The sequence below is a fragment of the Coregonus lavaretus genome (assembly GCF_964263955.1).
Source record: "Coregonus lavaretus genome assembly, chromosome: 34".
Taxonomy (NCBI): Eukaryota; Metazoa; Chordata; class Actinopteri; order Salmoniformes; family Salmonidae; genus Coregonus; species Coregonus lavaretus.
Genome location: NC_140021.1, coordinates 12,483,357 through 12,496,224, shown reverse-complemented (window position 1 = coordinate 12,496,224; position 12,868 = coordinate 12,483,357). Strand labels below are relative to the sequence as shown.

General features: G+C 43.8%; 1 protein-coding gene across 1 annotated transcript; it reads right to left on the bottom strand.

The window, feature by feature from the left end:
* Positions 1 to 829: 829 nt before the first annotated feature.
* Positions 830 to 6,204, bottom strand: LOC311109286 (gamma-aminobutyric acid receptor subunit rho-3-like; the record flags this gene model as incomplete). The annotated part of the gene is made up of 9 exons (XM_084152117.1): positions 6,099 to 6,204; positions 5,425 to 5,492; positions 5,122 to 5,345; positions 4,953 to 5,035; positions 4,656 to 4,793; positions 2,054 to 2,206; positions 1,615 to 1,676; positions 1,397 to 1,528; positions 830 to 1,135 (listed from the first exon to the last, which is right to left on the bottom strand). Exons 1-9 carry the CDS (start codon positions 6,115 to 6,117, stop codon positions 830 to 832), a joined length of 1,185 nt encoding a protein of 394 aa, XP_084008243.1. The 5' UTR covers positions 6,118 to 6,204.
* Positions 6,205 to 12,868: the final 6,664 nt, after the last annotated feature.

The window sequence follows — 12,868 nt, the reverse complement described above, 5'->3', positions numbered from 1 at the left end:
CGCTTTTCTGTAACCATGGCCACCACCACACCACCACTGTTGAGACGAAACAAACAAATTATACTTATATATACACTACCGGTCAAATGTTTTAGAACAGCTACTCATTCAAGGGTTTTTCTTTATTTGTACTATTTTCTACATTGTAGAATAATAGTGAAGACATCAAAACTATGAAATAACACATATGGAATCATGTAGTAACCAAAACAGTGCTTATATATTTTATATTTGAGATTCTTCAAATAGCCACCCTTGGCCTTGATGACAGCTTTGCACACTCTTGGCATTCTCTCAACCACCTGGAATGGATTTCAATTAACAAGTGTGCCTTCTTAATTTGTGGAATTTATTTCCTTCGTAATCCGTTTTTCACCACAAAATTAAAACAATATGAAAATCATAAATCACTCAACAATTAGATATAGTAAAGGTTCCCCTCTTAATATTACTTTTATTGTTTCAGTCTGGGCAGAATAAGGGCTACATTATTATTGATCTGAGGATTACACACAGAAAAGTGCCCTTTGGAATTTGGTAGGGTTCCAGTAGTATAAACTTCCCCAGAGTAGGAGTCCATACTCAGTAGGGTCCTAGTAGTATCCTCAGTAGATTCCCTCAGGAGTCCATGTAGGGTCCCTCCCTCAGGTGGAGTCAATACTCTGTACGGTCCCTATACTCAGTAGGGTCCCTCCCTCAGGTGGAGTCAATACTCCGTAAGGTGCCTATACTCAGTAGGGTCCCTCAGGAGGCGTACATACTCAGTAGGACTGTCCCTCAGAAGGAGTTATAGTCAGTAGGGTCCCAGCAGTATACACAGTAGGGCCCCTTAGGAGGAGTACATACTCCAGTAGATGGTATTGAATAGGAGGTAGGACAGAGGGAAGGCCATACGGGAGTACGAGTCGATCAAGTAGCTGTTGCTAAGTAGCAGGTCCACGTTCTCCCGCACCGACCGTTGCCGGCGGAGACGTGTCCCCTCGGTGGGCGGGTCCTCAGGGTTCTGGAGTGGAGTCCTGTGATGGTTGGAGGTCATGGAGGTCGGCAGACGGGGGAACGGGGTCAGCTCAATGTCACTGTTATGGAAACAGCCGTCGAAGATCATGGCTTTGTTGGCGTTGTACAAGGTTGGGAGCTGAATGGGGGGACATACAGACACACACACACACACACACACATATATATAAATACATCTCCATATAGATATACTGTGTATCTATAGATGTATACACATTGAAAATGGAGACTAGGAGATAAACTAATGTGATGATTTCTTGAAGTTATCCTTTCTCTATCTGGCCACTAGAGAGCAGTGTTGTGCAGAGAGAATACTCAACAAATATCCTGTCAGGGACAGGCGCTCTCTTTTCCAGGTATAATATGGATGACCTCTGACCTCTCCTCTCTTCAGTCGTCTCATCTCCTCCAGCGTAGAGCAGTAGTTGACAGCAGCGTATTCTATAACTGACAGGAACACAAACAGGAAGCTGGTCCACAGGTAGATGTCCACCGCCTTCACATAGGACACCTGGAACACACACACAGAGTAAGAGTTAAACACTCAAGAAAACTTGCTAGTTCCTCACCCAACCACCCACACACTAAGTCACTTACCTGTGGCATGGAGGAGGACACCCCAGTGATGATGGTGGACATGGTCAGTACTGTAGTGATACCTGAAGGGAGAGGACGGCAGGCGTGTTAGGGCTGTAGAGCTCTAAAGGGAGAGGACGGCAGGCGTGTTAGGGCTGTAGAGCTCTAAAGGGAGAGGACGGCAGGCGTGTTAGGGCTGTAGAGCTCTAAAGGGAGAGGACGGCAGGCGTGTTAGGGCTGTAGAGCTCTAAAGGGAGAGGACGGCAGGCGTGTTAGGACTGTAGAGCTCTAAAGGGAGAGGACGGCAGGCGTGTTAGGGCTGTAGAGCTCTAAAGGGAGAGGAGTGTGCGTATTACCTATGGTATGTATTTTATGTAGAAGTATAATCATGTGAACTTGGGTGTGTCTGTAGCAAGGTGTTTTCAGGGGTGTGTTTCCAGGTGTGTGTGTTTGTGTTTACCCAGGGAGACACGTGCAGGCACAGCCCTCCTGTCGATCCAGAAGGAGACCCAGGACAGTAGCACCATCAGCATGGTGGGGAAATATGTCTGCAGCATGAAGAAGAAGATATGTCTCCTCAGGATGAAGTTTATATACAACCTGTTATACCAACCTGGAGAGAGAGAGAGAAAGGAAAGGTGATGGGTTGAGAGAGGGGGAGAGAGAGAGAGAAAGGAAAGGTGATGGGTTGAGAGAGGGGGAGAGAAAGGAAAGGTGATGGGTTGAGAGAGGGGGAGAGAAAGAGAGAAAGAAAGGGAGAGGGTGAGAGAGTGAGACAAAAAAGTTTAGACTAAATGCCATACATATTTTTTTCTAAAAGAAGCCTACAATATATTGGTCTAAATCAGCCATGCTCAACTGGCGGACCATGCTCAACTGGATCCGGACCCAGAAATGGGGTCAATATGGACCGCGGGTCCTGAAAATTGGGGAACTCAGTCGGACTTTCAACTTAATGCTATTGAGAATTGTAATAGTATTCAGTGCCTTCAGAAAGTATTCATACCCCTTGACTTATTCCACATTTTGTTGTGTTACAGCCTGAATTCAAAATGGAATAAATATATTTGTTTTCTCACCCATCTACACACAATACCCAATAATGACAAAGCGAAAGCAAGTTTTTAGAAATGTTTGCAAATTGATTGAAAAGGAAATACAGAAATATCTCATTTACATAAGTATTCACACCCCTGAGTCAATACATGTTAGAATCACCTTTGGCAGCGATTACAGCTGTGAGTCTTTCTGGATAAGTATCTAAGAGCTTTGCACATCGGGATTGGACAATATTTGCACATGATCCTTTTAAAAATTCTTCAAGCTCTGTCAAGTTGGTTGTTGATCATTGTTAGAGACAGCCATTTTTAAGTCTTGCCATAGATTTTCAAGCCGATTTAAGTCAAAACTGTAACTAGGCCACTCAGGAACATTCAATGTTGTCTTAGTAACAAACTCCAGTATATATTTGCACTAGTGTTTTAGGTTATTGTCCTGCTGAAAGGTGAATTCATCTCCCAGTGTCCATTGGAAAGCAGACTGAACCAGGTTTTCCTCTAGGATTTTGCCTGTGCTTAGCTCTATTCCATTTATTTTTATCCCCAAAAAATCCCTAGTCCTTGCAGATGACAAGCATACCCATAACATGATGCAGCCACCACCATGCTTGAAAATATGAAGAGTGGTAATTAGTGATATGTTCTGTTGGATTTGCCCCAAACATAGCACTTTTTATTCAGGACATAATGTTCAATTCTTTGCAGTTTTACTTTAGTGCCTTATTCCAAAACAGGATGCATGTTTTGGAATATTTTTATTCTGTACAGGCTTCCTTCTTTTCACTCTGTCATTTAGGTTAGTATTGTGGAGTAACTACAATGTTGTTGATCCATCCTCAGTTTTCTATTATCACAGCCATTCAACTCTGTAACTGTTTTAAAGTCACCATTGGCCTCATGGTGAAATAAATCCCTGAGCAGTTTCCTTTCTCTCCGGCAACTGAGTCAGGAAGGATGCCTGTATCTTTGTAGTGACTGGGTGTATTGATACACCATCCAAAGTGTAATTGATAACTTCACCATGCTCAAAGGGATATTCAATGTCTGCTTTTTTTTTGGTACCCATCTACCAATAGGTGCCCTTCTTTGCAAGGCATTGGAAAACTTCCCTGGTCTTTGTGGTTGAATCTGTGTTTGAAATTCACTGCTCGACTGAGGGACCTTACAGATAATTGTATGTGTGGGGTACAGAGATTAGGTAGTCATTCAAAAATCATGTTAAACACTACTATTAGAGTAAGTCCATTCAACTTATTATGTGACTTGTTAAGCACATTTTTACTGCTGAACTTATTTAGTCTTACCATAACAAAGGGGTTGAATACTTATTGACTCAAGACATTTCAGCTTTTCGTTTTTAATAAATTTGTAAACGGTTTGAAAAACATCATTCCACTTTGACATTATGGTGTATTGTGTGTAGGCCAGTGACATACAATCTCAATTTAATCCATTTTAAATTCAGGCTGTAACACAACAAAATGTGGAAAAAGTCAAGGGGTGTGAATACTTTCTGAAAGCACTGTAATGCACAAGGTGCAATTTCGAAATTTGGTAGTGCATGAGCAGTTTTCCTCTTGTTATGTCATTCACTGAAAGCCCTATTTATAACCTGTCAAATGTCCAGTTGATCAACTAGCCCATGCTAGCTAGATAGGTACGTTAGGCTAACCAGCTATCTAAATATTGTATTTATCATGGCCAGATTACGTGCCCAAGGGCCTCGACCCCCAGGGGCCCCCATTGATTTTGTTGAGTCACTCAGGCATCATATGAACACACATAAGACATGGCAAAATGTGTAGTATTGCAGGAAATTAGCTTTAAAACTGGGTGGGGGTTTGTTACCACGCCGATAAATGACAATATCCATCTGGACCTTTGCCACCGAGGAAATTTGTGTGACCAGACCTTCTCAAATAGTAGTTGAGTACCCCTGATCTAAATGGTACAAGAGATGAGACACATGGAACGCAGAACACACACACAAATATCCAGACAGACCTGTGCTGCTGTAGAAGGCGAGGCCGCTGGAAGGGTGGAACTTCTTGATGAAGAACTGAGAGAGAACCATCTCATCTGTCCTCAGAGAGTCGTTGCCATTCTTCCAATACAACATCAGATCATTCTCATTATACGCATCTAGGAAGGGGGATGGAGAGAGGGGGGAGGGGGAGAGAGAGAGAGTTTGGTGTCTATTTTTGTAACCAATCAATCAGCAATCAGATTGTTAGTGCGGGTGCAGGTATATTTAGGTAAATATGTGTGTGTGCTGGTGCGTGATGTGTGTATGTGACTCACAGCTCTCTAGTTCCAGTGAACAGTTCTGTGTGTCCAGAGGGAAGCTGCTGAAGTCCATGGAGCAGAGAGCAGTCACTGTGATCCTATAACAACCACATAATAATCATATGCCAATAGATAAAATACAGTACACCTACATATAGTAACACACACACTGATGATGCTCTACCTGACGCTGTAGAGTATGCTTCCGTCAGGATAGACCCTGATCATGATGTTCTCCATGGTGGTGTCGTGGATGAAGGACCTCTTGGAGTGGACGAAGAACACGTCAGGAACCCACATCTTCTTCACCAGACGCCCGTCAAACGTCCTGCTCACGTTGCTACGAGATGGAAACGCCAGCCGCTCATCCTTCCAGTAGTGACGCAAGTACAGGGTCATGGTGAAGTCCTGAGCAGAACATACACTCATGATTAAATACACACAGACACGTGTATAGATTATACACCAAAGGTACACAGGCTCATACCATGTTGACCTCTGAAATGCTGTCGATGCTCTCCACCTGAACATCAATGCCTACAGGGATGGCTGCACCTGAGAACACACACATATCGTCAGGACCGGCGGAGCTCCTCACCGCGACCCAAACCACCAAACCAGAGAAACAAATACAAACACCCTCAAATTCCTGCTACGACCACACACAACATCACACTGATGATGATCAGGGCTGTTCTCTGGTGGTCTACAACCCTGGTCCTGGAAAGCTGCAGGGTGTACAGGCTACGGTCAAGACTATTCACTAACTGAATCAGGTGTATTGAAACCTGGGCTGGAACTAAAACCTGCACAACATATAGCCCTCCAGGATCAGGGTTGGTGACCACTGCTCTACTACTCTATACTGTATATTGTCCACAATATATTTATACTGTCAACATGGCTCTACAATATATTTCTACCGCCAAGGCTCAAATCATCCTGAACTGGTTGGAATCCTCTCTGAACCTCTGTTCCGAAAATGTTTGTCTGTCTGGGTCTCTGGCAGACGATGTAGCTCAATATGGACAAGGGGATAACCCAGTGGCCTGCAGATCCTCTCATAGCACAGCCATCGTACGCATCATCAAAGGGGGACAGAGAATGACTGATTGGATTAGTTTTAGTGTTTCCTGTGTATGGTGGACGTGTGTTTCTGACCTCCAAAGCCAGGTCTCATAGCGAAGTCGTGCTCCTCGATCCTCAGCAGCTGTTCAGTCTTAATGAGTAGAGACTTGGTGCTGTCCTGCCTTGTCAGTTTATGGTCTATACGCCTGGAAGGACAACACACATTATATAAAACACAAACACCCCAACACACTGCGATAGTTGAGCAAGATGTCTCTTGATTCCTTCTGGGCCAGCACTACATAACTTGATGAAGACTGATATAGCTGGAAGCCAAGGGGAAACCCAGGTCAGGGAGTAAGAACAATGGATAAATTACAGCAATGGTTCTCAAACCTCTCCTCGGGACCGCCAGACATTTCACAATTTTGTTGTAGCCCTGAATAGATAAAATAGATGGAACGGTTGTGTGTCCCCAGGAGAGGTTTGAGAACCACTGAATTACAGGATGTATAGGGTTATGGATGTATGGGGTTTACAGGGTTATGGGAGTGATGTGTGTGCATGCCAGGGTTGGGGTCAATTCCATTTCAATTCAGAGAGTAAACCCAATTACAATTCCACATTTTCCTAATTTAAAAACATTGGAGAGAATTTGAATTTCAGTGTACTTTCTGAATTGACTGGAATTCAAAAGGAATTGACCCCAACCCTGATGCATGCGTGCCCACAGTATGTGTCCTCCTACCCTCGGTGTCTGTTCTTCCCCACATAAACATCTTTGTGCCTCCATCGTCCTGGGTTACGGATCCCTGTCACCATGGTTACAGGCCATGCCACGGCCCAAACCAAGCACAGCCACCTCACGGCCAGAAGGACCACGTTCATGATGCGGTCAGGGTTGGGGTTAGAGGTCAGGAGTTCAGTTCATCTTTATGTAGCCAGTATAGTCCACAGAGTAATAACATGTGTCACTGTTTTTCCAGGGAGTCGAGGGATCCATTAACTAATAAAAGCATATTAGAAAAATGTATGATGGTCACTTAAAGCAGGGACTCCAATAGAACTATGATTGCTCCAATCACCGGTCACCGTCAGGGGTTGGGGTTGATGGTTGTGGTCCTTGTTGCTGTGTTGATGGTTGTGGTCCTTGTTGCTGTGTTGATGGTTGTGGTCCTTGTTGCTGTGTTGATGGTTGTGGTCCTGGTTGCAGTGTTGATGGTTGTGGTCCTTGTTGCTGTGTTGATGGTTGTGGTCCTTGTTGCTGTGTTGATGGTTGTGGACCTTGTTGCTGTGTTGATGGTTGTGGACCTTGTTGATGGTTGTGGTTCTCGTTTCAGTGTTGATGGTTGTGGTCGATGATCACTCACCACACAGCTGCATTTCTTAAAATACTCCAAGATGTGATGTGTGTGTTGTTAGCTCTTCCTCCTCATAAAAGTGTCCTGATGTTCCGTTGATCTTTCAGCTCCATCCCTTCTTTTTTTCACTCTCTCTCTGATTCCTCTTCACGTGTAGAAACACCTGGCCAGATTGTTGTGTGTTTTTGTTTTGGATAACCTCTATATTCTCTCTAATATTCTCTCTCCTCTTGTTAGTCGCTTGCTCTCTCTTTCTCTGTTTACCTCTGACACCTCTGCCTCTCTCCATCTCTCCACCCCTCTATATTATCTGTGGTTCAGTGAATCTGTCTCTCTTTGATTAAAATCAATATAAATATATTCCTCCGCTGAAAGAATGACACAAATTCCCCTCAAATCCTCTTATCTGCAGCCCCGGCAATCTTTCACTAACCTACTAACAGAGGGTGGGCACACACACACGCATGCACATGCACACACAAACACACACATTCCCTTCAGTAATCAGGCTTTACTCCACTTCCGAATAAATACAAATATGGCATCTACTGTAATTACACAGGATTAACATCTACGTCCAGGTGTGCGCGCATTAGTGTGTGTCTTTGAACGTCCACATACCTATCAGTATTTGAGTTCTCTCTAATGTGTGTGTGTGTGATAATGACTCAACAGATGTGTGTGATTATCCTGGAGATGTGTTTGATGTATAACCTGGTTCTGATTCACTCTGTTTCCACGTGCTGCTCCGTCCCGTCCTGTGATTTCTCTGCCCTCTTATCTGATGTATGATGTGTTCCGCTCTCTGTATGTGTGTTTGTGCATGTGTGCGTGCATGTTTTGATCTGATTGGATAAAGATGTGTTGGAACTCTTGCATTACCGTGAATAGAGTGTAGAATACATAGCAGATGTGACCTTCTCTCCTCTGTTTTCTTCCCTTCTTCTCCTCTTCTGCTTTGTCATGCTCTACATCCCCATAATTGAACTATCAGATAAAGAGAGAGAGAGAGATAAGGAGAGAGGGGAGATAAAAAAATAAAACACGTTTTGTGTGTTGTTTTACAGGGTCTGCCAGAGTAGTACAGCTCCCCTGGAGCAAGTTAGGGTTAAGTGCCTTGTTCAAGGGTACATCAACAGATTGTTCAACTTGCCAGCTCAGGTATTCGAGCCAGCAACCTTTCGGTTACTGGCCCAACGCTCTACCCACTAGGCTACCTGCCGCCCAAAAAGAGCAGAGGAAACCTCAACCAGATGTCTCTGTTACCACCCCTGAGTGTGTGTGTGTATGTGCGTGCATACGTACGTGTTTGTGTGTGTGTGTGTGTGTGTGTGTGTGTGTGAGAGAGATTGACATGGCAGCAAAACACACCTGGACTCGTCTCCTGTGGATCAGCACCTCGACTCGACTCGAGGCTCACTCTGATTGGTCCTGATTGACATGGTGGCTTTATGTGATTGGGTGATTGTTTGGTTAAAGCAGGGATTAGAACCCTGGTCCTGGAGTGCCCCAGCAGGTACTGCACCACCACACCTGATGTTACTAATTAACTCACCAACGGAGATAATTGATCAAATCACTGATTGGTTAAATTCCACCTACTTGGCCTCCAAGTTCTAAAGCAAAAAATGTTGACCCAAAAACCTGAAATACCTGCTGTTCTCCAGGATTAAAGTTGACTACTCCTGTGTTAGATGATCAAATAAGGCTAAGGGTTAAAGTGTTGAAATGTTAACATTTAGAAAGTGTTTCTGTAACCCTATACAGAGTAGGAAATTAACACTGGCTGTGTGAAATTCACTATACACTGGCGTGAACTAATTAGTATTTCACTCTACTCTGTAGTCAAATAAAAAATTCACTTATTCTACTGTGGGGTGAAAAATCACACAATTTCAATCTACAGTGGAGTGAAATATAATGAAATGGTGTATGGTGTAAAGCTTAATTTGCATATTTCCCAGGGTACCTTTTCTTTTTGAGTGAATTGTAGAGATACCACCTATGACTGTATTTGTTAGTGAAACAGACATGGTTGTTCAATTCTTTGCTTTAAAAAGCCTGTGGCTTTCACCAAGTGAGTTCCTAGGCAAATGTTATCATTAAAATGAAACTCTATTACAATATATAGTGAACAAAAATATAAACGCAACATGCAACAATTTCAAAGAATTTACTGAGTTACAGTTCATATAAGGAAATCAGTCAATTTAAATTAATTCATTAGGCCCTAATCTATGGATTTCACATGACTGGGAATACAGATATGCATCTGTTGGTCACAGATACTGTACCTTTAAAAAAAAATGGTGGGGAATATATTATCTATTATGCGCATTTGCTTACATTATTAAAAACTATGGAGGCCTTGACAGCAGAAAGTTCTCAGAAACCTGCAACCATAATTGCCACATTGTTTTTAGACATGTCTGGTTTTATTGTCTGACACCTCACCCCCTGATACTGAGTTTGTGGGAAGACAGGATTAGGAATGTTGTTGCTAGGGCAAGTTCAGGGTCAGGGGTAAACATCACGCTATGGGAATGGAGTGCTATCATAAAAAGCAGAGATTGTTTTAGACGCTTTACAGAACTTATGAAGAGCTATACAAATCCAGTTTTTTTATTTATTTATTTATTTTATTTCACCTTTATTTAACCAGGTAAACCAGTTGAGAACAAGTTCTCATTTACAACTGCGACCTGGCCAAGATAAAGCAAAGCAGTGCGATATAAACAACAACACAGAGTTACATATGGGGTAAAACAAAACAAAGTCAAAAATACAACAGAAATACATATAATATACAGTGTGCAAATTTAGCAAGTTATGGAGGTAAGGCAATAAATAGGCTATAGTGCAAAATAATTACAATTAGTATTAACACTGGAATGATAGATGTGCAAGAGATGATGTGCAAATAGAGATACTGGGGTACAAATGAGCAAAATAAATAACAATATAGGGATGAGGTAGTTGGGCGGGCTAGTTTCAGATGGGCTGTGTACAGGTGCAGTGATCGGTAAGGTGCTGTGACAACTGATGCTTAAAGTTAGTGAGGGAGATAAGTGTCTCCAGCTTCAGAGATTTTTGCATTTCGTTCCAGTCATTGGCAGCAGAGAACTGGAAGGAATGGCGGCCAAAGGAGGTGTTGGCTTTGGGGATGACCAGTGAGATATACCTGCTGGAGCGCAGACTACGGGTGGGTGTTGCTATGGTGACCAATGAGCTAAGATAAGGCGGGGATTTGCCTAGCAGGGATTTATAGATGGCCTGGAGCCAGTGGGTTTGGCGACGAATATGTAGAGAGGACCAGCCAACAAGAGCGTACAGGTCACAGTGGTGGGTATTATATGGGGCTTTGGAGACAAAACGGATGGCACTGTGATAGACTACATCCAATTTGCTGAGTAGAGTGTTGGAGGCTATTTTGTAAATGACATCGCCGAAGTCAAGGATCGGTAGGATAGTCAGTTTTTTACGAGGGCATGTTTGGCAGCATGAGTGAAGGAGGCTTTGTTGCGAAATAGGAAACTGATTCTAGATTTAACTTTGGATTGGAGATTCTTAATATGAGTCTGGAAGGAGAGTTTACAGTCTAACCAGACACCTAGATATTTGTAGTTGTCCACATACTCTAGGTCAGACCCGTCGAGAGTAGTGATTCTAGTCGGGTGGGCGGGTGCAAGCAGCGTTCGGTTGAAGAGCATGCATTTAGTTTTACTAGTGTTTAAGAGCAGTTGGAGGCTACTGAAGGAGTGTTGTATGGCATTGAAGCTTGTTTGAAGGTTTGTTAACACAGTGTCCAATGAAGGGCCAGATGTATACAAAATGGTGTCGTCTGCGTAGAGGTGGATCTGAGAGTCACCAGCAGCAAGAGCGACGTCATTGATATACACAGAGAAAAGAGTCGGCCCAAGAATTGAACCCTGTGGCACCCCCATAGAGACTGCCATAGGTCCAGACAACAGGCCCTCCGATTTGACACATTGAACTCTATCTGAGAAGTAGTTGGTGAACCAGGCGAGGCAGTCATTTGAGAAACCAAGGCTATTTAGTCTGCCAATAAGAATGCGGTGGTTGACAGAGTCGAAAGCCTTGGCCAGGTCAATGAAAACGGCTGCACAGTACTGTCTATTATCGATCGCGGTTATAATATCGTTTAGGACCTTGAGCGTGGCTGAAGTGCACCCATGACCAGCTCGGAAACCGGATTGCATAGCGGAGAAGGTACGGTGGGATTCGAAATGGTCGGTGATCTGTTTGTTGACTTGGCTTTCAAAAACTTTTGAAAGGCAGGGCAGGATGGATATGGGTCTGTAACAGTTTGGATCTAGAGTGTCACCCCCTTTGAAGAGGGGGATGACCGCGGCAGCTTTCCAATCTCTGGGGATCTCAGACGTTACGAAAGAGAGGTTGAACAGGCTAGTAATAGGGGTTGCGACAATTTTGGCGGCTAGTTTTAGAAAGAAAGGGTCCAGATTGTCTAGCCCAGATGATTTGTAGGGGTCCAGATTTTGCAGCTCTTTCAGAACATTAGCTGTCTGGATTTGTGTGAAGGAGAAGCGGGGGGGGGGCATGGGCAAGTTGCAGCGGAGGGTGCAGAGCTGGTGGCCGGGGTAGTGGTAGCCAGGTGGAAGGCATGGCCAGCCGTAGCAAAATGCTTGTTGAAATTCTCGATTATTGTAGATTTATCGGTGGTGATAGTGTTTCCTAGCCTCAGTGCAGTGGGCAGCTGGAGGAAGTGCTCTTATTTTCCATGGACTTTACAGTGTCCCAAAACTTTTTGGAGTTAGTGCTACAGGATGCAAATTTCTGTTTGAAAAAGTTAGCCTTTGCTTTCCTAACTGCTTGTGTATATTGGTTCCTAACTTCCCTGAAAAGTTGCATATCGCGGGGGCTATTTGATGCTAATGCAGTACGCCACAGGATGTTTTTGTGCTGGTCAAGGGCAGTCAAGTCTGAGGAGAACCAGGGGCTATATCTGTTCTTAGTTCTGTATTTTTTGAATGGGGCATGTTTATTTAAGATTGAGAGGAAATTACTTTTAAAGAATAACCAGGCATCCTCTACTGACGGAATGAGATCTATATCCATCCAGGATACCTGGGCCAGGTCAATTAGGAAGGCCTGCTCGCTGAAGTGTTTTTGGGAGCGTTTGACAGTGATGAGGGGTGGTCGTTTGACCGCGGACCCGTTACGGACGCAGGCAATAAGGCAGTGATCGCTGAGATCCTGGTTGAAGACAGCGGAGGTGTATTTAGAGGGTAAGTTAGTCAGGATGATATATATGAGGGTACCCATGTTTACGGATTTAGGGTTGTACCTGGTAGGTTCGTTGATAATTTGTGTGAGATTGAGGGCATCTAGTTTAGATTGTAGGATGGCCGGGGTGTTAAGCATATCCCAATTTAGGTCACCAAGCAGTACGAACTCTGAGGATAGATGGGGGGCAATCAATTCACATATGGTGTCCAGGGCACAGCTGGGGGCTGAGGGGGG